This window comes from Molothrus aeneus, chromosome 1 (genome assembly GCF_037042795.1).
Source record: "Molothrus aeneus isolate 106 chromosome 1, BPBGC_Maene_1.0, whole genome shotgun sequence".
NCBI lineage: Eukaryota > Metazoa > Chordata > Aves > Passeriformes > Icteridae > Molothrus > Molothrus aeneus.
Genome location: NC_089646.1, coordinates 5,821,295 through 5,847,120, shown reverse-complemented (window position 1 = coordinate 5,847,120; position 25,826 = coordinate 5,821,295). Strand labels below are relative to the sequence as shown.

Below are 25,826 nucleotides of genomic sequence, written 5' to 3'. Positions count from 1 at the left end.
AAAACAAGTATAAAAATCCACATTTTCAGAGGAGACAGTCCTCCAAGTTCCTTGCTAGGGCTGGAAAACAAGAAATGCAATTGGCAAATTTTGGGGTTTTATAAATTTCATCCTGAAAATGAAAAAAAATCTGAAATCCTTCAGAAACTTTCCCAAGATGTGCATGAAAATAAGGAGAGTTCTGTAAGACAAAACAGTCCCTAGCACAGTGATGGGAATAGATCTATAGAAGTTAGGCAATTATAGTAAAAATCTAGATGTGAAAATCTTCCTAGTGGGGATCATGACACTGAATTTCCTCTACACGGGAATTTTGACCACAAATTCTCAACAGGAATTTCCTTAACTAACCTGACATGTCTCCATGGAGAATTCTAATTTCAGCAAACTTCTTCTTCTAAACCAAAAATATCTTCCTGAATTTCAGACAGATTCATTCTATACACGTTGACTCAGAAGTCAAATTACTGTATGACATATTTTAGCAAATGCTTATTAAAAAAACCTCTTCTCCACAAGTCAGACTGCCCCAGGTTAATTTAAAACATAATTATAAACTGATTTTTATTAAACTAATTCAAAGGTCTGACCGAATTTTTTCATTGCAGCTCAAACTAGTTTCCCTCCTCCAGTTAATTCTACTGGGCAGGATGGGTTGAAATATCAATGTTGGGTTCATCCTCTAAATGATTCTGTTTGAAGAGAGACTTTTGAATCTGCTTTGAATTAATCTGATGTAGCCAGAAATTCTCCACTGATTTCAAGAAGATTTTAATTCTCTGTAGGTTGCCTTCCAATGTAAGGTGAACTGGAGGGGTTTTCATCAACAAACCTCCTAGCAAAAGTCACTATGCATTCCCCAAATAAATATATAGAAAAAGAGTCAGAGAAATAATAACATAAATGTTGACAACATAAAAAAAAATGCGGAGGAAATATTTGTTATCCTTATTTATTTAATAAAGAAACATAATAAACTTGAATTTTTCCAGGTACAAACAGCTTAATATGTCCTATGATATTGGCTGATATTTTCCTTGCTCTTTTTGTAGCTTGAGTGATTCATGTGGTAGCCTTTATTGAACAAATCAACCGAAAAAAATGGTAGCACTCACCATGCTTATAGACAGTGTGGGCCAGCTATTGAATTTGTGTCTTAAACTAAATCACTGCACTGGGAGGTTGTATCATGGCTCGATTTGGATCGGCATCTCCAGTAACAAAGATCTACAAGTGAGGTTATTTGACATTTTTGAGGGGAGTTCTGCGTACCATACAAAGATACCATTCCCTCTTCATCCCTAAAGAAACACACCACAGAACAATAGAAAACCCAATAGAAAACCGACCTTCCAGTTACAAAGGTTTTTGAAAGCAATTTACAATTCAGTTTTAGAAAGTTGCACGTAAACATCTAGAGTTAAGACCCTCTTTCAGATTTTTTTTGCATTACTTTTTTTTTTTTTTTTAATAGAGGTTTTGGGTAAAAGAACCATTTGTAATTGCATCAGTACTATAGGGTCTCATAGCAATGACACTCAAATGTCCAACTCAAGGGTGAAATGACCAAAGGAAGGGCTCTTCTCTAATAAAATCAGTGACCAGCTAATTGTCTCTTTACATTCCGTTCATTACTGGGCCTGACTCTTAATAAAAACAGCTCTAGAATATTTTCTTATATAAGTTGCAAATAACTAAAACATTTTTTAAGCGGCATAACCAACAACTCACTTCTGAGTGCAGGCTGGCGTTTTCCTTGGGTTTCAGACAGTTTACATCATTTATGAAAAAAAAATCACATGAGAAATGCTCCTTTTTCCTTAGCATTTTTCCTTTTTTTTTTTTAATATTCTAAAGCTTTGAAAGGAAAATAATTTTGCTACTTGTCAGCCAATAAATGCTTGTTCAGCAAGTAATGAATGTACTATTTTCTAATTAAACAGTTTCATTATAGGCAGCAGCTTGTTGCTAATGATCGATAAATCCCATTGAGGAGAAAACATTTCAATCAGTAAATCGTGTCCTCCGAGTGTCAGCCACTCTATAAACTCACAAGGTACATATATATGTATAGATATACGTATGTGTGTGTGTATATATATATATGCATATAAATATAAAAATCGCATACTCTTTCTGGGTGATATGTACAGTCAGAATAACATTACAGCATAAATACACAGGGAATATAAAGTTTCTCTAATTTGAGAAGCCTTGAGCAATTCTGAGTTTTTGGGGGAAGTGAGGAGTGGGGAGGGGGGGAGGAATAAAGAATGTTTTTACTTCAAGGAACGACGAGTAGTCCCCTTAAGTTAGAATCTAATTACATACAAGATTTAAAGGCAACAAAATGCCCAGAGGAACAGCCCTATGTTATACACCATAGACATGGGGTTAAAAGGGCAAGAGAGCATGATTATAATAATACTTATATAGTATGGTTCATTCCCTTATAGCACTTTGCAATCAGAAAGTCTTACAACACCCCTGTGAGGTAGGTAAGTATTATTATTCCCATTTTACAGATGGGTAAACTGAGGCACAGATAGGTTAAATTATTTGCCTAAAAATCATGTAGTAAGAATCAGGAATAGACCCCAGGAATCCTGATGGCAAATCCTCTGAACTAACTGATAGACCACTCTCAAGTGAATGCCTGAGACACCTCTCAATGAATGGAGAGAATATATTAGCCCATATTTACACAGATACATTGTCATCCTTTTGACATGTTGTCGTACATATTCTGACTTGTTTAGAGGACAGATAACAATGGCCATAGATAAACTTGACTGTAACATGTTGCTTTAATTCTTGTTGCCAGCCCCATGTGGTTTTTTGACTCCTTCACTACCTGGGATGTAACTAAATGTTAATGACAATACACCTTAAATACATTCTTGATATCTTTGCTTCTCCAAGGTGAAAAAGCACAATTACTCTTCCTTTAAAGTGCAATGGCTCATTACAGAAATCTCAAGATTTTCCATGAAGTCCAACCAAACCCAAGTACAATCAGTCTGAAGGTGAACAAGAAGAACTTGTCTGTAATGATGGACATGTCTCTATAATTCCATAAATAATTTCTCACATTCTATCGAGGCTGAAAGATAATAAATAATAACCTATGTTAGCACGTAAAACCTCTAGTACTTTTCTACAGCCACACATCCACCTTTCACCACATTGTCATTTCTTTGGCCTGAAGCTGAAGGACACATCAACTGTAAATATTACTTTGCCTACAGGAATGAGGATATAGCTATTATCTAGTAGATTTTTTTTTTATCAGTTCCTGTATTTCTTGTCCTTCCCCAGAAATCTAACCGTACTATCTGAGAAAATGAAAGATGGACCTTGAGTAAAAAGGATTCAAACCCTCAAAATTTGTGTACAAATCCAGAGGTAATTCCCCTCCCACCTTCTTGATCACACTGTCACAGCCGTTCTGCACAGCCCAGTTGGCATTGATTTATTACTGCTAGTAGTATTTGCAATTTATTTTTTTAGAGTAATATCGATGCACAGAGTTCCAAATAAGGCTGCTTAGCTCAGTGTTCCTGGGGAAAATGTAACCTATCCCACTACCTTAACAGAAACTTTGCCAGCCTAGATGGTGCTTTGGATCACTACACACAAATGTGATGCGCTACTTCTATGGCGAGTTTGATTGCAGATTTCAAAGCAGATTCTTGAAACATACTAAAAAATTAGTGCTTTTATTAACAGTTTTACAAACAGAATCCATTATTGTCTAGTTTCCTGAAGATAGAACCAGCCATTTCTCTCATTATTTTGACATCATTCGCTTCTCTGTTTTTTTGTTGTTTTTTTTTTTTGTGTATGTGTTTCTGCTGATGTGCAGTTGCAAGTCCCAAGAGGGAGGGCTTAGTTTAGTGTAATCAACAGTTTAAATGTTGCTAATTTGATACTTCAATTATCAACAACTTTCCTCTTCAAGTGATGGGGATCCCGCAAGTTTCTATTACCTTGACTCAGAGTTCATCATGAAGAGTGTAAGGATCATTAATCTCCATGGAAAAAGAGACTTCATTTTTTTTTAAGTAAAAAAATATCAAATATAATAAATTTATGAAAGACCATTCACAACATATACAGTAAGTGTTACATTTTGCTACAGCAGCTGTGATTTTTTTTTTTCTTTTTAGAATGCAAGGTCATACATCGCCATAAGTAAACACACTAATATGAGTAAGACCTTAAATGAATGTATACAGCCAGGCTTTATCTGTGGATAGATATACACTGTGTTTACTGTTTTACAGTCTAGCCTATTCTTATTCACACCATTGATATAACAGCTATGACCCTGCAGAGAATCTTCCTGTGCATATATAAATATAAATATTGAGCCAAGTCAAAAAGAGCAGGGTCAAATGTTATATGACTTATTAGACTCCTGTAGTTAAGGGTAAAAACTCCACTTTTTTTCTTTTGCAACTAATTTTTAATAAGAAGGCTGCTTCAATCGTTGTGTAGTTACAGCATTACATTCTGTAAACAATGTTTTAAAGCATTCTAAACAAACACTTAAACAATTGATTCTTTATCCTTGTCGGGTGAGAGAAGACAATCTATAGCCTCATCGCTTTTGCTCACGTCCGTTAGCTTCAGCTGGAGGTTTTCACTCGTGCCTCGGGTGACGCTGTCGTAGGACGGAGGGAAGGAGGTGGAGGACAGAGTTTCTGATTTGTCTATGGGCCTGCCGTAGTTTTCATTCATCATGAACGCAATGAGACCCTCCTTCTCGGGCGCATCGTCCTCCAGGATGCTGCTCTCCAAAGTTCTGTGCCGGTACAGGTAGGATGCCTGCTTCATGGAGCGCCGGAACAAATGTCTCCTGTAGGCCCTCTGGATGACGATGGCGGAGACCTCTTCTTGTTTCCGCCTGAGCGTCGTTGTTATCGGCTCGTAGGAGATCTTGGAGGGATTGGCTGCCATGAACTTCTCTTCCATCTGTATTTTAAGGGCATCCATCTCCCCCGATTCTCCTAGCACCCTTTTTGTAAAAGCAAACAAAATATCCAAGCAATGGATCCTGTCTCCGCTGACCATGGGCAGGTCCATCGCTATGAGTTTGATTTTGTTTGGTTTCGCTATGCGCAAAGGTTCTGACAGCGCGTCTGCAAAGTCTGAAAGTGCAGAATACTCAATAAACTGAGTGGCTTCGGGGTCAAACTTCTCCCAGATTTCATAGAACATATCAAAATCATCCTCGCTTAGAGGCTCTGTACTTTCCTCAGTGGCTACACTGAAGTTCTCTAAAATAATGGCTATATACATGTTTACAACAATGAGAAATGATATAATGATATATGTGACAAAGAATAAAATCCCTACGGCAGGGCTCCCGCAGTCTCCCTTTGAGCCATTTGCATTGGGAAGGTTTGGGTCGCAATATGGTGGTCCAGTGTTTAAAATGGGGTTGAGAAGACCATCCCAGCCAGCTGACGTGGTGATTTGGAAGAGACAGAGCATGCTGTTAGCAAAGGTTTGGAAGTTGAACATGTCATCAATCCCATACTCCTTCTTCACATAGGCAAAGTTAGCCATGCCAAAAATGGCATAAATGAACATGACCAGAAACAGCAAGAGGCCAATGTTGAACAGAGCAGGAAGGGACATCATTAAGGCAAACAGGAGAGTTCGAATTCCTTTGGCTCCCCGGATGAGTCTCAGGATCCGGCCAATCCGAGCCAAACGAATGACTCTGAAGAGTGTGGGAGAGAAGAAATATTTCTGGATGATGTCAGAAAGTACGGTGCCTTGAAAAGAAAAGAGACAGACAGCAAGTTAGTACATGGGAAATAATCCCAGGCTTTCCTTTTAAAGCAATCAGTCAGGATTATTGAGAAAATAAATGGAAAGTTGCCAGAGTGGAAGGCTCACAATGAAGGGAAGGGCATTGTTGGTTTTTCATGCCCATTTAATCCGTAAGAACTTGTGAGGCTGTAAGCAAAGAATGGTAGTGGCAGTTTTATTAAGGGAAAGATTTCTGTTGGTAATGAGAAACCAAGATCAAGTCAAGACACAGATAACTGCAGCTTTTTGACCGTGACCCACCTGAGAAATTTGTCATGAGTGCAGATGTCAGAATTTGTCTGATATGACAACATTTTTGTCTGTAAAATAATGAGTCAGAAATGCTGGTGTGCTTGGCCTGTTTTATTTGAGCTACCACCAGAACAGTGCAGGTTTTTACTGTGTATCCACTTAGTTGGTTGTTTGCTTATAAATTTTTCCAGTTTCCCTGATGGGCTGGGAGGGAACTAAGGGCTAAGGCTGCGCTAGCAAGGAAACGAGCTTGCACTCCTGTATTAAACTCTTCCTGCAGCAGCAGAGCACTTGGTCCAGAAAGTTTAATGCCAAGTCCCTGGCTGCACTGAGCCCTGCTGAGCTCCTGATTCCTACAGGAAAACTGGCATGGCTCAAGGCCTCTGACACTGAAACAACCTGGTTGGTCATGGGACAGCACTGTGAGCAGAGTGACAGCTCTGGTTAACTGTGTGCTATGGGCATTTCCAGAGCTTCTGACATCAAGGTTCTGGTGACAGCTGTGTGGCAGTGACACTCCCTGGGTGACCCAAACCTGTGATATCCAGGCTGTTCAATGCCCCCAAAGTACAAGTGAGTGTCTGAGCACCGGAGATCTGCACTGGGATCTTGCAGCTTCCCCAGTCCACTAAGGGTGTTCAGAGCAGCAAGAGCATCAGCTGATGTTTTCCTACCACTTTTTCATTCACCTACTCCCTCCCTCAAAATGGAAATTTTTTTTCCAGAAGAGTTGAATTTCTTAGCTCCTTCTGCTCACTGGATCAGTTGATCACCTTCCAGCTGCTGCTACTTCCAGCTTTAGAGAAAACTCTTATGGTAGGATTTTGGATTCATTTGACCTGCACTTCTTTAGCATCTAAAAATATCTCCAGAACAGCAAATGGCACAAGTTAACAATAAAACTGTGTCTTTCTGTTTCATACCCTGGATGTATGAGGGTACAGAACTCTAGTAACAAGGCTGAGAAAAGTTAGATTCAGTGCACTGCCCAAACCTGCCCTGAAGGACTATTTCAAACTTTTGTAGTAAAAAAAAATTAGTAAAGCAATATCAATCCATGTGTGCCACTTTCATGTGGCTTTTTTATTTCTCTGTCATTGGTCATGCAGATCTGGTGTTAAGTGTATGTAGCAGGCAGTTCATGTTTTATCACCATGAATCATTAAATGTAGAGTTTGATAAACCTATTTTTTCTGATCAAACCAGTCTTTGTTAGGCAGTAGTATGCTAGTTATAATTACATATTAAAATTGTGTTTAGGATTCAATTCTCTGAGTTGAAAGCATATATTATTGCACAAAATTAATTTTGCCGAATAATTTTACATCTACCTTTCTAACCTTGGAGTCTGGGTAAGAATCCAGGGTCACCTACCTACAATGGACAGAATCACAACCACAAAGTCAAAAATGTTCCAGCCGTTGGTGAAGTAGTAGTGTCGCAGAGCCAGCATTTTGAAGATGCACTCCCCAGTGAAGATGGCAACAAAAAGCATGTTGATTTTGTGGAGGATGTTCACTTTTTCTTGACTTTGGTCATCTGTTTCCACCATCATGGTAACCATGTTAAGGCAGATGAGAATCATGATGGAGACGTCGAAGGCTTGTTTTGAGACGACATCGAAAATAAAACCTTGGTATTTGTTCTGGGGGAAAGAAAAGGTTTAGTGGGGAAATCTGAGCCATGTAAAAATGGTATAATTGTCTCCTGATTGATCAGAAAGTAGAGGAAAACAGAGATTATATTGCATCTGGTTGGAACTTCATAAACTTAAAAATGATGATGAATATTTGTTTGATGGAGTTTTCAAACCCATTTGCTCCTAATGCTTTTTGAAACTACTGTAAACAAGACACTGGACTGTGGCCATGAATTTATTCAGTGCAGGCAGGTGGCCACTGGCATATGTAAAAGGCACATGTAAATTGCAATGTTAGTCAATGCTGCAGAAGAGGGAATTTTGTACCACAGGTCACTGGACTTGTAAATATCATCCAAAATCAAAACAAATAATTAGTAAGTGCCTTTCATCTGGGAGCAATAAATCTTCCTATGCTGGAGAGTGGAATGGTGCTAATTCTAGTAAATAAACGTTCAACTATTACACAATGTTCAACTGAATTATGCTGCTCTTACCAATGGCCTTGGGATTGGCTTTTGAGGTTTCTTAGATCCCAGCTTTTTCATTGCATTATAATATTTTTTCTGTTCTTCTGTCATGAAGATGTCCTGGCCACCTAAGTATAGGATGAGAACAACACTATTACCTTTAATGAAGAGAGCTTGCCTCTGCCCCCTTCCAAAGGGTGAATCCTCTCCTATTTCATTTCCCTTTTAATGTAGCTTTCATCAGGTTGGACTGCTCAGAGGGACAGTGGTGTTGGTGCATGGAGGACACCAGGCTGGTCTGTGTTCCTGTGTCAAATTTTGTGCCAGAGATCCCCTCTGCCTGAGCTGCTTTGCTGCATTCTGTGGGGAATAGAGTCCCCCACCCTATATTTTCAGGATGCTCATGCTCTAGGGACACCAGGGACTGCTACAGCTGAGCCTTTGTAGAAGTCCTGAAGGTGCTTTCTGCAGATGCTCTGCCACTGCTGATGTCAAGGCTGCTGTGGCAAAGCCATTGCTGATAAACCTGCCCCTGGCCTTGGTCCCTGCAGCAGTCACAGGATGATGTGTAGCATATGCACTACTTATCTTTTTCTTTTGTTGGTTAAAATTGTCAATGATGACACCAATGAAGAGGTTCAATGTGAAGAAAGACCCGAAGATGATGAAAATCACAAAGTAAAGGTACATGTATAAATTACATTCCCATTCAGGCTGCTCCTCGCACTGCAAAGGGAAAAGGGAGAGTGTGAAAATGGCACCACCTCTGCACACATCAGAATATTGATGTAGTCAAAACAAAGCTGTCCATTGGAAATAAAAGTTATGAAACATGAGAAAAATACTGTAAGTGCTGTGAGCAGTCAGCTCTCCTCTGAAGTTTACCACTGATATCTGCAATGCCACAGTCATTTCAGCAACACTTCACAACAGTGTCACAGCAATCACACTGCTCCAGAAAGTGCAACTCCAGAATAAATCCTACCAAATGCTCTCAGTCTGAACACAGAAGAGGAAAAGAACCCATTTTCTGATTATCCTAATGCCTGCATGAACTGATGGTACTTACAATAAAACAGAAGTATGATTGCAGTATAATTGAATCCTAATGAAAAACACTGCATTTTTAAGTGCAATTTTTTTTTAGTGAGGAGTGGAATGGAATAAGGTCTATTGCTGAAGAAGTGAGAAAGAAGTGATTTGAGTCTGATAACCTCAAGTCACCTCTTCCATGTTTGGTGACAATGCTCAGATTTGCCCCATCAGCTCCTGGTATCTGAATAAGGTGCATTCCCTAAATGCCATATTTTCTTGTGGGTAATCCATGAGTTTCATTCAGCAGCAGGGAGGATACCTGTGCACAGGTAGTACCAGAACAAATCACCACCATGAGCTATATTATGCAAGGATAGTTCTCTGCTCCTGCGGTGCCATGAAGTTTTTCCACCCCTTATTCCTCCCCTTAGGCCTCAACTTTTGCCCTAAATTCAGCCTTTTAAATTCCTAGTACCAGAGAGCTGCCTCAAAGTGTACACTGTAAGTGTAAACTTGTTACTCTCATACAATTAAAAGCAGGAAAGAATACTGTAGATCTTTCAATAAAAAGATAAAAAAACCACACATGGTGTAGCAAGGGAAATGCTTTTTTTGTTTGTTTGCTTTTATGGAAAGCTGAAAGCTGAACAGGATGCAGGTGAGAGCTGAGCTGCCACCAGTCACCAGCGCATCCCAGGCAGAGCTGGAAGTTCACATCACCCTCTTTGTCTGCCAGGAGCTTCCCCACACTCCTCCAGAGGAGCTGCTGGCTGCAGAAAAGACACTTGCTCAAAGTGAAGGTGTAGGGAGGGTTAAACATTTGTCTCACAGGGCAATTAAATCTAAACACAGCACTTTTAAGGACATGTTATCAGCAGAAGTTGGAAAATAAGGCAATAAACAGGGAGAGGGGAAGAAATATAGAGAGCAATTTAAGTCTTTGATGGACTCAAACTAATTCTTGAGGTGCCTCTGTGGGCTGGGAGTTGTGCAGCAGGAATAGATAAATCAGTTTTGTAGGAGTAAGGGCCACATTTACTTTAATTTCAGGGTCATCATGCTCCAGTACAGCCACCAACAATGAGGGTCTGCAATGTCCCAGCCGGAGTAAGACAGGGACTGGCACCCTGCATGTATTTAATTTTGTTGTGTTTGTTGTTAAGCACCATCAGTGCTGCAAAAGGCAATAGAACAGGAAATTATTAATTTCCTTGCAGAGACTTACCTCTCTTGAATCCACTGCTGCATACATAATATCCATCCAGCCTTTAAATGTGGCCTGGAAAAAAAAATCCCACATAAGACATAAGCATATTAAACAAGTTCACCCTGAAATTATATAATCTCCATGATGAACTTTCAAAATGCAATGTTGAGCATGTACTTCACAATTAATACATTGCCTGCCTTGCAATCTAACATGTGTCCTTGACTTTATGCTCATTTAGATATTTAAATTAATTCCAGCATGCTTTTCTCCTGGATTTTCTCATTTCTGTTTTTTGACTTTCTGCACTTGCAGGGATAAAGGAAAGGTTTTTAGTAGAGATTTTAAGAAGGAAAGAAAACATAACAATTAAATCTTTGGAAGTTTTGACCTGAAAATTTTCAAGTAACGAAGAGATATGGCTACACATAACATTAAAGGATATTGTCTTGCACAAGCCTTGCACAGGTGAGATGGATCCCATCCACATCCTGCTTGGATTCTGCCCTCTTCTAAACCAGGGCAAATCACAACAATATTAAACCCCAGGGAGTTGCATAAATCACAGCTGACTTGAAAGAGGCAAAGGCAATCAACACCTGCTGTGAGCCTGGCCCTGGAAAATCAATCTGCTTTACTGTTCAGATTTTCTTTTTATTAAGCTTTATGAAGTCGGTAGTTTTAATATGTTTTTTTAAATAATTGTTTAAAGAAGAAAAGATTCCACAGAAGTCAGTGTCTCTTATTGGGATGTTCAATGCAGTGACAGCATTCCTAGGAGGAACACAGGGAAATGATTTTTTACTATTCTCTAGCAAACCCATGACTCTTTGATCCCAATATTTGCCTCTTATTAGGCACAGGCTGATGCCAAGCACACCTGGCATTAGGTCTGACTCTGCCCTAAGCCCCCCTGACTTCATTTGGGCTCTCCTGAGCTGTTTCTCATTTGACTTTTGACCTATTTAGACCTACCCTGACCTGAGTCAGAGGGAGCAGATAATGAGGCATTTTTAGATTGATTCATTTCATCAGATTTACACTGTCATACATGTAAGACCCACGCCCAATATTTTTTTACATCCTACTGATACTTAAGTTGAATTTTGTCCTATTGTGTAGGCATACAGTTCCAGAAAATTCCAGTAGGAATTTGGCCAGAGGTAACCAAGAGAAACCCAGGCAGCTGGGCTGAGGTGGGCACATTCAGTGGCTTTAGAACTCTCTATTATTATATTTAATAAACTCTCTATTATTATATTAAATCCTGGAGGTAATGCTGCCTGCCCAATTCCTTCTGAATGCTACTAAGCCAAAGGAAAATGTACAAGAGATCAGTGATATTTCTCACAAAAGTATACATAAAATAGTGTTTGAAAGGTTGCACCCATTCTTATCTACTGCCTGAAAGAGATTAACCCAGTCACCCAAATCAGAACCCTTTGGAAAATCTCTTCCGTGGTGCTGTGTGTTAAAAATCACTTTAGATGAAGTATCTACAGGAACAATCAGGATTTTTATTCAAATAATTATTTGAACCTGTCATGCTGACACTCCCTAAATATCCTAGTATTTTTCTTTCTTTGCCATTCTCTTTCTAATCTGATGAAAGACTTTCTGCTGCCATTAGAGCTTTCAGCTCCAAGTGCTGCTCAGGAAGGAAGGCTGGGGTGAAACATGAAATCCTTTCCCTGTGGCACAAAATGATTGGATCTTAGCCTGTACTTTTCTCCCACTTGGGAGGAAATCTTTTCTCTTGAGCAGCTATTTTACCCCTCAGTGTGTACCACAGACTCCAGCAACTCTCCTGCAAAGCACAGGGGTTTGCAGTGATAAAGGATGATGAAGTGATCTGACAAAAATAAATATTAAGAGAATGAACTGCTGTGATTTTCTGTTTCCCCTAGTTGTCGAGAAGCAAGAGAATTAAAAATCTGTGGGACATCTGGAAAGCTTCCCAGGACACTTCACCTGCAGAGGGTAAAAGATACCGAGAATGAAAGAAATATAACACTGAGAAAAGAAATTATTTATCTGGAATTAGTAACCACTTACACTCTGGATAAGGAAGTGACAAAATCTGTGTTTGAGTGTTTGTGATATTATCCTGCCTGGAAGCTATCCAGAGAAGCACCATTTTCTACTGAAACTGTCATGTGATGAGATTATCTACTGATAAACTCATCCTGGGATGGGATTACATTTCGTTATTTCACTGCTGGTTAGAGCTGCAATGCAGCAAATTAGTGGGGAGGGGGAAAGGTGGGATGGCACTGGCTGCTCCCAAACCAAATGGTGCCTTGAAGTAAAGCAAGTCTTTAAATCTGTAAGCTTCTGGAATTTACTTCTCTTTTTTCTTTCTCTTTTTCTTCTTTTTTTTTTTCCTTTTTCTTTTCCTCTTTTTCTTTTTCTTTTTCTTTTTTTCTCTTTTTCTTTCTCTTTTTCTTTTTCTTTTTCGTTTTCTTTTTCGTTTTCTTTTTCTTTTTTTTCTTTTTCTTTTTCTTTTCTTTTTTTCTCTTTTTCTTTCTCTTTTTCATCTTTTTCTTTTTCTTTTTTTTTCTCCTTTTCTTTCTCTTTTTCTTTTTTTTTCTTTTTCATCTTTTTCTTTCTCTTTCTCTTCCTCTTTCTCTTTCCCTTTCCCTTTCCTTTTCTCTTTCCCTTTCTCTTTCTCTTTAATTTTTTTCCCCCCAGGAAAGGAAGTTGTTCAATAAAAATGTCTGCTTTTTGTGGCTGAAACACTGGCCTTCACACTGCTGAAATGTTTCCTTGGGCATTACTGTTGATGAGAGAAATTTCTGAAAGCTAAACCAGAGATTCTTTTGCACATTCTGCATCCACAGTGACAGTAAAATCAGGCATTGCAGTCCACAGAAGTGCAAGAGATGGTGTAATGCAGTAACTTTAGACACACAACTCTGCCTCATGACCATTTTGTGTCTGATTTATGGGCTCAGTCAGGACTTCAAACCTGACATGAGGGATTGCTTTAACTCTGCAGCTCCTGCTTGCTCTGCTGGTCTAGAAGTGCTTTAATCTCCCCAGTCCTCATCTGGAGTCCCAAAGTGACAGAGTTAATGGGACAAATTCAAATATAAGTGGGATATAGTCAATCTAAGTCCATTCTGAGAGGAACTTTTCCAAACAAGCCAGATGCTGCATGAAGGACCACTTTTTTCCTGGGTATTCTTCAGTAGATGGCTGAAATTTCAAAATACATTGCAAAAAAATATGCAGAGGTGATCACAGGATGGAAGCATGGGATTATGCAAGGAAAATGCAAAACTGTTACTGGAAATTTAAGATATTTCTTTGATCAGTTCAAATACAGATTTATAGAACACAGGTGCTTTGATACTTTAACGAAGTTTGGAATACAGAAAAACTATTCCTGAAGCACTGGGTTGTAGCAAGACATTTTTCCTGCTAGATTAGGGTTTTAGGAGTGTTAAATCACCAGGAAAGGGAATCACCCTTCTTGCAAGTCAAAAAGCTGTGATGACAAAGATCTTGCCCTCCCCATGAGTGAAGCATTCCTCTTGCTTGTAGGCTGAGCAGAGCAGTTACCTCTGTTATTTTACTAACCTGGTTTGGGACAGCCTGCTTTTAGTTGGAGGAGCTTGACACTTTGCATGAATTTTCTCAGACTCATTAACCCAAAGTGGCAACTTCAGGACACCACAATGGATCCCAGTCAAGGTAGGGAAAGAGCAGAAGATATCTGGGGCAAATTTCATGCAGAAAACTTTCCTCTGGGAAGACTCATGCACTAAACCTTCCACAGTAAAAACTTTCATTTCTTTCAAATATGCTGCTGAAGAAGGCAGAACATCAAGCAGATTTGTTTTCCCCATTTCCATTTGGATTTGCAGGCATTCCAAAGGAACTTCAGAGCCACTCAGATCCGTGCTGTGGCAGTTGAAAACGGCAGCAGCCAAACGCTCGTGTTTGGGATCCTGGCAGGTTGTAACCCAAATGCTGATCTCCTCCTGGCCCTGCTGTGCACAGGGATGCACAGAGGTGTCTGACTCTCCAGGGGAGCTGGGCTGTCAGCTGAGCCCCTGCATTTCCCACGAGGGTTTGCCCATGAAATGTGAGCCCTTATGGGGAATATTTGGCAAGGGGCACCTGTCACAGACACTCCTGGCAAAGGACATCCAGATGTTTGGGCCCCTTCTCTGTGTGTGGCACCTTTTCACTTTACTGCCTGTGGTCAGCAGCAGATATAAGAGCTCCAGGTGCAGGATTAAAGCCAAAATCAATCCCCTGATGGAAACTGGCTCCTGCTCTTCCTCTGTGAAGAAGGAGCTGCCACCTGTCATGGAAATCCTACCTGATTTCTTGCTAAAACCAGTTTGTTCAGCCTGACCAGGCCTAGGTTTATAAGACTTCTTTTGCAACTAAAAGATCTATTTCTTTCCTACCCAATATAGGATCACAGGTTTGAAAGAAACCATTTTCCCATTTTCAACTGGAAAAGAGCAGTACTTGCCCATTCTCTTCCAATGTATGTTGAGATCCACCTTACAACCAGTTATGTTTCTTCTGCCACCACTGATCCCAACAGAAGCAACTACTTCAGGATATTCCTTAGGAAATGCCAACTTATGAACAGCTGAAGATTTTCAGAAAACTGGAGCTTGATTCTTATAAAAGAAATGGTGAAGGAAGAGCTATCTCTCTGATGGAGTTTTTCCCCCCCAAAAAGTAGACAATTGTTATGTAATCAGAAGAATTAAGAAACTTCAGATAAGGCACAGTATTTTAAACCTGGAAATTCTTGCTCCTCTACATTGGATGTTTAAATGAAAGACAAAGAAAACACTGTTTGGAACAGAAAATCTAATTAAAGGCGTTCAAAGTGAAATAATCTACCCTGCATGGCTGAGCTGAATATCATAATTACATGCAACAGATAAAAGCTCTCACTCTCAGCAAGTTTGTGTCATGGAAAGAATCAAAAGTGGTTGTGCCCATTCCAAAGTTTCTGCTTTCCAGAGGGTGTGAAAGAAAAACTCAATGGACACTGACCAGAAGATCTCAAACTCAAGTGTTTGTGTACCAGGAACTGCACACAAGGATTTCTACCAGAAAGGAAAATTGTTTCATGGAGCTGTTCCATGCCTCTGTGACAGAGAAAAGCAGATCTGGGAAAAACAAACTCACTTCCTGGGAAGGAGAAGGGCTGGCAGATCTGATGGGGACCTGTGGGATGCCTGTGCCCCTTTGGAAGGGCAGGAGGGGGCTGAAGGCAGTGCCCTGATGTGTTGCAAAGGGTGGATTCTGTGGGTGACAAATGAATTGATCTCCCAGCACATAATTTTTTTTATCCCAGAATTGAGGGATGCCATCACAGGTGTTTCAAGAAATAAACCTCCCTGCCCAAAAATGTAGCAAGGAGCTTATTTAACTCTGCATGCAAAAATTGCAATGAGCAAATGCTCCAAGTGCACATCCAGCACCTGCCATCATTTGGCTCCAGATTAGGAACAATTGGAATAAGCATCATAACCACCACTTTATGTGAGGGCCCTGTGGAATTGAAACACAAAACAATTTGTCTGAAATCACTCAGCAGTCCAGCAGCAGGGACTGGACAAGGTGGAGTCCCCTGTAGTTCTTTCTGTTAGGTTGTCCTGTGTCAAAACACTGTGAATCTCAGTGCATACAACCCATTTATCTATATTTTACATGTGATGGTGGGAAAGGTTGTAGAAGTGGCTTCCTTTTGCTTTTATAGCTCAAATACTGCCATCATCTTTGAACCTCAGCAGTCTCTTTTCTGCTATGCCCTTGCCACCTTCCCAGAGAGGCTGGGCTGGGGGTGGTCAGCAACCTGATCCCCACCATGACCAATAGTTAAATTCAATCTGAATCATTATTTTAGCAGGTGGACACAAGGTGAGGAACCAGACTGAGATGCACCAGTGTCCTTCTCAACAATGGAAAGTGAACAGAGGGACACAAATTAAGACTACAGCTTCATGCAGTAACTTCAGCTGGGAAACTGAAGGCAATAGAAATTAATTTTTTCCCCAGCAGAATATAGTGAAATCCCAGGCTGTTCAGGAGGGCCAGTACATCCTGTCTGCATGGACAGTCCTTCCTGTATCATAGATTTCATAGTGAGCAAAATTCACTTCTGGAAGTGAACTTTGCTCTGGATTACAATATTGACAAAATGATATTTAATTCACCTCAATAGTCCAATCACCTCTGAGAGAACTGTATTATTGACACAGCAGCAGAAACCCAAATTAAAGCCATAACTGCCATAATATCTCTAGGCCAAGTTAATAGGCAAAATGTGATTTATTTACACTTGAGAAAAGTTATTATCCTGAGAAACCCAGAACAGCCCAGAGGTTAACCTGAGCTTTGGAACTGATGGTTTCAGTGAGAACCAGCAACATCTGCCCATGAGTTTCTGGGGGTCACACTTACCACTTGCAGCAGAGCCAGGTACCCAGCACCAACATTATCAAAGTTAACTTTAACTTTTGTCCAGTAAAATGTGCCTGACACGTTGTAAAGGATGCAGTCACTCATGTTGTTAATAATTTTAGAGTCCAAAGGCATATCTCCTTCTGTCTTATTAATGCACTTCCCAAACTTCCCAGCAAAGAGGTTCACTCCCATGATGCTGAAGATGAGCCAGAAGATGAGGCAGACGAGCAGAACATTCATGATGGAGGGGATGGCTCCCACAAGGGCATTGACCACCACCTAGGGGGAAACAGGAAAGGGAAAACAGAATTAATGTCAGCACTTGTATGGACACTCATTAACAAGCTGCTGTGCACCCTTGATTAATGAGCCTGAACCCTCACATGGTGACAGGGGGATAAGCACTGACACTACCTAAGGAGCCAGACCACCTCTAAAGGCTTCAAACATGACTATTTTTTTCCTTTTGGTGATCAAAGAAGGAATCTGTTGGCATCCCACCCTAGGGTTGATGCTTTTTCAAGAGTAATCTCTGAATTCAGAAGTCATCTTGACCTCTCAAATCTTTCTGGATAGTACACTTCAGTCAAACTAAAATAATAATGTGATTAATTGGAAATGGCTGGGGTGCTCTACAGTGACTCAAAATAGAGGAAAAAAGATTTCTGAAGTCTTTAAATCCACTCAGGCCTCTGTAGCCAGTGGGTTGTGAACTATGGCTGTGATAAATTTTGCTTAATTAAATAATAACAGATTGAGACATACTGTACTAAGCCAGCTTCCCCTATCTGATCAGTATGCATGATTAAATGAGCAAAATCATTCTAATTTAACAAAACTTTTTTTTTTCCTGTGTCATGCTGTAAAATTCCTACACATTAACCCAGGCAGGGCTGTAAGCCCCTGCATAAAATCATACATTGCAACAAAAAGCAGAAGGTGCTTTCAAGGTGTGTGAATGATGGCACTGGAAATGGACACCACGCTGAAGTCAAGCAAAAAACCACAAAGCTCAGACCATCTACAGACCCTCCACAGCCAGGTTTGAATGCAGTGCTGTGATACCACCACATCACAGAGGCAAGGTGCACATCATTTGCTGTTTTGAGAGCTGCTGGGGTTTAAGGTGGTTAAGGCATCTGTGCACATCAAACCTTAAAAACACTTAAAAATCAGAGAAGATCACTAAAGAATCAATCACAGAATATCCTGAGCTGGAAGGGTCCCAGTTCCCAATCCTGCATGGGAAATTCCAAGACTCACACCATGCAAGACAGTTCCTGAGGGAAGAACTCTGTCACAAAGTGTAGCTTTCCCCTTTCCTATGCCAACCAGGTTTCTCCATGCTCACAGCCTTTGGAGATGCTGCCTTTGCATGGTCCAGGCAATGCTGCCTCCCAGATGGCTGCAGACAACCAGCCCCACAACAAGAATTTCTCTCCATCTCTGTCTCATGCTTTGGAGATTAAAATCTGATAGGAGGGCACTCAGCTCTTCTTCTTCTCCATCTACATTTCTGAAACTGAGACAAGGTGATATTGATCCATAAAAATTAAACTTTATTCAATTGGTGGATGCGATTATGGGAAATGTCAGCTCTTCTTTTCTCTTGTGTTAGTGTCCAATTTTCTGACAAGCTAATAACATAACATTCCCTTCTCCATCATTTTTGCATTGCTGTGGAAGAAAAATACCCAGAGGAGTGAAATGGTTTTCATGCATGTATAGCAGCAGCTTCCTCTACAGCACACAATACAAAATTATGTAGATCTTCCAAAACTCAGATTTATATTTTGTGCATTTATGAATGAAGCTGATTTTCACACAGGAAAAGCTGTTTGACCAATTGTTTTGTTTTGTTTTTTCTGTATAGGCCCATTCCTGATGACTTTTCTTGGGGGTTTTTTTGTTTTGTTTGTTTGCTAATTTTATCTTTCAGTTTTGGACGTCAATCAATTTCTAACCTCATCATTTTTAGACCAAATTTACCGTGTTAACCAAAATGCCAAATAATTTCCAAATCAAGGGCTTGTTTGGATATAGCCTTGGCTCTTGTCAAAGAAGTTTTCATTTGCTTCTCAGCACAACAATATTTTTCTTCATTTTTAACCCATGCCAGCAAAAACCACATGCATTTGTGTTACATGTGCTGCTGAACCCAGGTTTCAGCAGGACAAGTGATGGCCATGCCCACATCCTGCTTTTTCCCTTCTGCTGAGTTATGTTCAATGGCCTGTAGATAACAAAACAAGGCATGAGGCTGCAGAAAATCCTGCAGCACCTCTCTGAATTAATTATTAACACGGGGGGTTCATTCTTCCCTCACTGCTTCTGCTCTTACACCAGGGTGATGCCATTTGTTCCGGTGGAAGTATTCTCATTTTGCACTGAGACAAGTAAGAGGAAGACCTGGATACATAAAGGCAGGTGATTATCATAAATTCATATTAAAAGTTGCACATCTTGCCATGGAAAAGGAGGAATTTCTGCTGCACTTTGGAATAGCAGCACATAAATCCATGTGTAAGAAAAGGTTTCATATTTGTTGGTTTCCATCAGTACCTTTACAGGTGAACCCACCTTCCAGGTGACTTCTCTGGGGACATCCTGGAAACTGAGCCACCCTCTGCCCTAACTCAGAGTGGTGCAATCTATATAACCTGTGTTTGGTCCCCAGCTCCCCTGATCCCACAGGCCACCTCCTCAACCAAAGCAGATTCAGATTTTTAATCCAGAAATAGACTTGCATGATGAGTTAATCCCCCTTTGCTCTGATAGAGCCCATCAGACTCCCCCCAGTGATTTCAGGCCCAGACTAAAACTCCCAGTGAAGCTCAGGCACAGCTTTTGCAAAGACATCTAATTTACAGTGTCATGATGTCAAATAATGGAGGAAAGAATGTATTATTAGATAATCTAATCCTGGTGCCCTTTGTCCTCAGTTTTAGAAACAGTTGCTGCATTTTTGGGTGGAATTTGTTGAACTTGAGGCATCTGCTCTCAGATGTCTTCTATCATTCCCATCTTCACTGGGGGGGGGGGGGGGGGGAGTTACCACTGCACATTTCTCTGGGTAATTAAAAAATCAGAGCTTCCTTGTAGCTATCATGTTTCTTTCAGATTTTTAATCACACTCATAGTTCCCTGCAGAGACTTTCCCGTTTTTAATTCACCCTTTCCAGCACTTTCATGGAATTCCAGTGTTGAAGCACTGCACTGTCCCTCTGTTTCCTGGGTTATTCCCCTGCATATTCTGGGATTCTGGCAGTCACCTCATTGGTCAGACTGGCCCCAAAGCCTGTGTCCTGCTGAACAGTCATCCTGATCCCTGTGTCCTCCTCAGCTGCTGTTTTCCAAGAAACATCCCCCAGAGTGACCTACCTTCCTCCTCCTGAGGTAGCCAATGTATGTGGGTTCATTAAAATGTGTGTTGTACAACAGATCTATTTTTCACTGTGATCCAGATCAGCCAGCATAATTCCCTTATCTGTAATTTCACTTACACTGATTTTGAGTGCTGTCAGCAAATATTTTATATTTTCTTCCAAATGCTGGTAAAGTACAGATTAAAGACAGTTCTCATTCTGAACAATTCCTCACCCTGAGATGCTCATCACCAAATTTACAGGGTGGTCACTGCTTACAATTACTTTTGGGGATCCATCACCCATTTTAAAATGTGTTTACTTGTCTTGGTACAAAGCTCGTGTTTGCATCACAATATCTCATGGTATCAGATTCCTCTCTGAAATCCAAGGATTCTGTATCAGCACAGTTACTGTCATCAGCATAATTTGTAATCAAATCAAAGGCCCATATCAGTTTTACAAGAGCTATTCCCATGAAATCATGCTAACTAGCATTAATTATGCTGTTTCTTTCCTGCATACATCTTGCAGCAGTCTCACCATGACTTTGCCCAGTATCATTTTCACATTAAATGGTCTCTCATCATCCCTTTCATCCTTCTAAAATACTGCCTAAAACACTGTAAATACATCCTTCTAAAATAACCTCCCTTGCAGGGAAGTGCCACCTCTGAAACAATTCCCTGATGGACAGCAAATGGGGAGACATAAGAGATGTCATTATTTGGGACAGGCAGATCTAAGGTTCTTTATTCTGGGCTCATGAGTGTAAAGCCTCTGTCAGGTGGGATCCTGGTCTTTCTGGGGTCTTTCTCTGAGGATTGAGGGGCAGGATGGCACCAGTTCACCCTTGTTTTGCAGACCTCTCATGGCACAGGAGCTGCTGAGGCTTGTGTCAAACTTGCACTGGACTGTCTGAAGACAGGGAAAGAATTGAGGTCTGATGGCAACAGATTCTCTTGGCCACCCAAGTGCTGGTCTGTGCCTTTGTCTCAGGAAAAGTTGCTTCCAAAATTCAGGCACAACACTATGGGTAAAATTAGTCTCTTACTGCAGTAAATGAGAACTTTCTTGCTCCTGTTCTAGCCCTTCAGAGATGTTTCAGTTATTCAAGAAAGAGGCATTATAATAGAACAAACTATTAATGATTTTCTCACTGTCAGTGTTTGCTTCTCAACATTATCATTATTTAATCCATCCCTGTGCTGGCAATTTTCCTGTGCATTTTGGAGCATATGAACTCCTAATAATGAAAGGTCTAACTGTCCCTAGTCTTGTTAAGTGTGGTTAGACAAACTAAAACTAAAATGATTTGCTTTTCCAATAGCACGTATTCTCAATTATACTTTATCATGGTTTACAAGCTAATTCACCACCTCTGATAGCTCAGAATGACTGAATATGTTTCAACTGCAGCCATGGTACAGGAAAGAAAAGGGGATATTGAGTCAGGGAAGGAAATTTGCTGGGCTGATCCACGTTAAAATCTTCATCAAGCCAGCCTCTTGCTATTCTCAGAGAAAAATGAGGAATTTTCATGTTACTTTTTCTCTATTCTACTAATGCTTTTCTGATGTTTTTGGCTCATTTCCCCACTGCTATTCAGGTTTGAATCCAATTTAGTTAAACTGATGTGAAATCATGAGCAAACAATTGTATGTCAGCTTAGAACACACTGAGTTTTGCTTGGGCTTGTAAATCCACCAGTAAAAGCTAAACCTTCAGTACAAATCCACCAGTAAAAGCTAAACCTTCAGCCCTTTGCTTGGGCTTGTAAATCCACCAGTAAAAGCTAAACCTAAGCCAAGTCTAAACTGATTTGAGAGAATCTGTGCCCAAATCACTCTGGTAGTTCAACTCCTGCTTTTGCTAATACTGAATGCTGAAATAGTTCCATCTGTGAATGTTTAATAAAGACTTAGTGAGGTCATCAAATGACAGGAGTGAGAGCTTTAATTATTGTCAGTAGTGCAACCTCACTTTGAGTCTTTGCACTTTGGTTTTGTGTTATTTGGTCAATTACCTGCAATATTGCCTGACTGCTGGAAAGATTGTGAGCAATTCAGGTTTGGGTGCCTGGATAAACAGAGCCTTTTGAATCTTTTTGTCCTAGTACCAACACAGAGGTGGTCTGCAACAATACTTGCCTCATCTTCATCCACAAAAATAATACGATTTAGCTAATCACAAAATCTTTGGAGCAAAGTGTTATATTGCCAAATCTGGTCATCCACAGAAGAGGAAAAGAATGGATGTGGGGTTTTCCTACACTGCTATGTGGTGATATTTCCTGGCTCATCTCAGTTGTTAGGTCCTCCAGCCTTCAGTCTCTTGCTGTGAGAGCATTGCAATGAGAATAATTCATTGCTGGGAGATCAGTGCATGAAATACACATTTAGTCACTGATGATTCAGACCAAAATTTTGTCTGCAGGAAAGCTTTACCCTGAATATACATCACTGTGAAATATGTAGCATTTTCCTTGGTCTAGCAGAGAGATTTGGGATCACTGATATAATTTGACACAGAATTTTGTCACAGATTTGCTTTACCTTGCTATGCAATCTGCAGGGTTAGCAGTAAGAACACAGCTGTCACCACCTGCATATCATGCATGGTGTGAGGAATTAAATAAAGTGCTTATCTAAACAATAATTGGTTCTTGTTAGCAGGTAGGCTCAACAAATAAACAGGTATGCTGTGGGAATATAGCCACAGTGGCAAAGGAATGCAGAAAAGAAAGAGATGGATGCACAAGATGGAGCAACAAGCACAAGCTGCATGATTTTAATGTTAATCCCAACATTCTTGATTAAAACTGCAATCTGTTCAAAGGAAAAAAAAATCATTCATTCATTTGCTTTCCCTATCTTTAGCATTTCTAATTTTTGCTTTAATTATTAGTGAAAACATCCTTAAGAACTTTCTCATCTCTCTCATTTTAACACATGTCAAAACAGGGAGCAAACTTTAGCTCGGCTGCTCCCCTGATACACCTTATAATGGAGAGGTAGTTGGTAACCAGATGATTCTTCACCCAAAAGGCTGTTTTTTTTTAAAGTGTAGTGTGACAAGTTAGGCACCAGGATTAGTTTATCACTAAATCACTAAATCTCCCCAAGGATAAAAATGTAATGATACAACCAAGACCCAGGAGGAATTTCTTTGTTGCCGTGATAAAGCACCGTCATTCATTTGCTTTGGCTGACAAAGCCATGTGCAGCAATCCTGTTACACTTTGATCCACACAAAGGTGAGCATTTCTAAGTTTTGCCTTAATTATTAGTGAAAACATCCTTAAGAACTTTCTCATCACTCTCATTTTAACACATGTCAAAACAGGGAGCAAATGTTAGCTTGGCTGCTCCCCTGATACACCTTATAACGGAGAGGTAGCTGATAACCAGATGCTTCCTCATCCAAAACCTGCTTTTTTTAAGGTGTAGTGTGACAAGTTAGGCACCAGGATTAGTTTATCACTAAATCCACCCAAGGATAAAGATGTAATGATACAACCAAGACCCAGGAGGGATTTCTTTGATGCTGTGATAAAGCACCATCATTCATTTGCTTTGGCTGACAAAGCCACGTGCAGCAATCCCCTGTTACACTTTGATCCACACCAAGGTGAGCTCTGAGGGATGTTTTGTGTCCTCTTACCCTCATCCCCTCAAAGCGTGACAAGGCTCTCAGTGGCCGCAGGGCACGCAGGGTCCGCAGGGATTTGATGGGACCCATCTCAGAGTATCCAAGAGTGTTGGCAACCAGGCTGATTAAAGAGACCTGGATGGAGACAAAAAAGTGAAAATTCAACCTGTTAGAACACTCCCGACATTTTCCTGTCGCCCCATTTCTCGTCACAGAGAAAAGCAAGGCACAATTCTTCCCAAGAATATTTCTGGGTTTCACATCCTCTGAACCTCAGAGAAAGGAAAATCACAATTCTTATCTCATTTGCTGTGCCTGTGTTGTGCCAAAGCAGAATGCAATATGGAGATTGTTCACCCACAGTGATGGTGTTTTGTTCCTTGGCCTGTCAGGGCCAGGTGTGTGTTGGTGACAGTCACGAGATTCTGTGCAGTGTGTGCAGAGTTGAGTGCTTGGCAGACTCAGTTTAGATGTAATCTAGTGTAATATAATATAGAATAATATAGTATAATAAAGTAATTAATTAGCCTTCTGATAAGATGGAGTCAGATGCATCGTTCTCTCCCCCATGGAGGGGGTGAAAATATTCATTATAATTTCCTTCTCTTCTGGCTTTCCTCCCTGGAAAGAAACAGCTGGTTACTGGGACAGTGGGGAAAAAAATCTTAAATGGGAGCCATTACATTGGATCCACACAGAAGATGATCCTTCACAAAGTGGAGGAGAAGAAGATCACCATAACAGACCCACCACTCTGTGCTATTTTATGTGCATTCCCTAAGGTGTGTGAATGTTCCACTACCCAAAAATTAGTCAGATAAATGTTACATTTTAGAGCTTTTTGGAAGAAAGCACATCTAACCCTTTCCAGCAGAGAAAAAGGATTTTGGTATTTACATTTAATCACTAGTCTTCAACTAAGTGATTAGAAACAAGTCTTCTGCATTGCTGGCAGACATGATTATATCACAGACCTTAAAAGAATGATGGGCATGGCTCTTCCATTCTGCTCTTACTCACTTTTTCTGGTTTCTGGAGTCTCTAAAGGAGATGGAAATTTGGCAGGTGCTCAGTGTTGAGGTTCACACCTTTCCAAGACTATTCCTTTGAAATGAACTTCCTGAATCTGGGAGCAGCATGGAGAGGTTCCCATGCTCTTCGTGTTCTCAGAGCTTTTGTAGTGCCCTAGTTGGTCAGAAATGTGGGTGGTATCAGGCACTGGATTGGATTCTGAATTAACTGAATGGCAGTGGAGATTATGAACATATGGAGCAATAGGGTTCTGCATGCTCAAATCAGTGTTCACAGCCTGAAATCTTACTGAGCAAAGAATGAAAACAAACAAAGCTCTCCAACACTGTAGGTATCATGCCAATTTGCATGTATTAAAAAAACCCAAAATAACCAAAAAAACCCAACCAGAATCAATCACCACATTATAAAATACTATCTTTTTAGAAGGAGAAGCCTGGTGTATATTACTTATCTTCCTTTTAATTTATTTTTTTTTCTCACTTACCATTCTCACAGCCCCAGTTATCACAGTATTGGATATCTCATACCAATGGGAGTGTGCAAAGCTCATCTGTGAGGAGTGGGTGCTGTTGCCATTTTCAAGATAGCAGCTAAGCCTAAAAGCAGGGATTCCTCTACATTATAAAAAATTGCTGTTAGGAAACTCCAGCACCTCCTTGAACACTGACAGCTCGGGAGGGAAACCTTCCTTTTAATTTTAGGATGGGGTGATTTTCACTCTGAAGCCCACTGCTGGCTGACCAGCCCAGCATCACCCACGAGGTCTGGGATAAATCAAGGCAAGATCTGGTCCCTAGATCCCAAGACAGTGTCCCCTGTGGAGCAGCTTTTCTCCTGAATATGCATTTATTTACACACCAGTGCTGCCTGCACAGCTAAGCACTTTGTCAAAACTCGCTCAATTT

General features: G+C 40.4%; 1 protein-coding gene across 2 annotated transcripts in view; it reads right to left on the bottom strand.

Annotated features, from left to right (window-relative positions):
* Positions 1-936: 936 nt before the first annotated feature.
* Positions 937-25,826, bottom strand: part of LOC136557178 (sodium channel protein type 5 subunit alpha-like) — a 177,022-nt gene continuing 152,132 nt past the window's right edge. For both annotated transcript variants that reach the window (XM_066550788.1, XM_066550798.1), the window contains exons 21-27: positions 23,899-24,021; positions 16,868-17,149; positions 10,445-10,498; positions 8,769-8,910; positions 8,212-8,312; positions 7,450-7,720; positions 937-5,786 (exon numbers count right to left, since the gene is read on the bottom strand). In XM_066550788.1, coding sequence (XP_066406885.1) covers positions 4,552-5,786; positions 7,450-7,720; positions 8,212-8,312; positions 8,769-8,910; positions 10,445-10,498; positions 16,868-17,149; positions 23,899-24,021 — 2,208 coding nt within the window. In that variant the 3' untranslated portion in view covers positions 937-4,551. The remainder of the gene's footprint in view (positions 5,787-7,449; positions 7,721-8,211; positions 8,313-8,768; positions 8,911-10,444; positions 10,499-16,867; positions 17,150-23,898; positions 24,022-25,826) is intronic.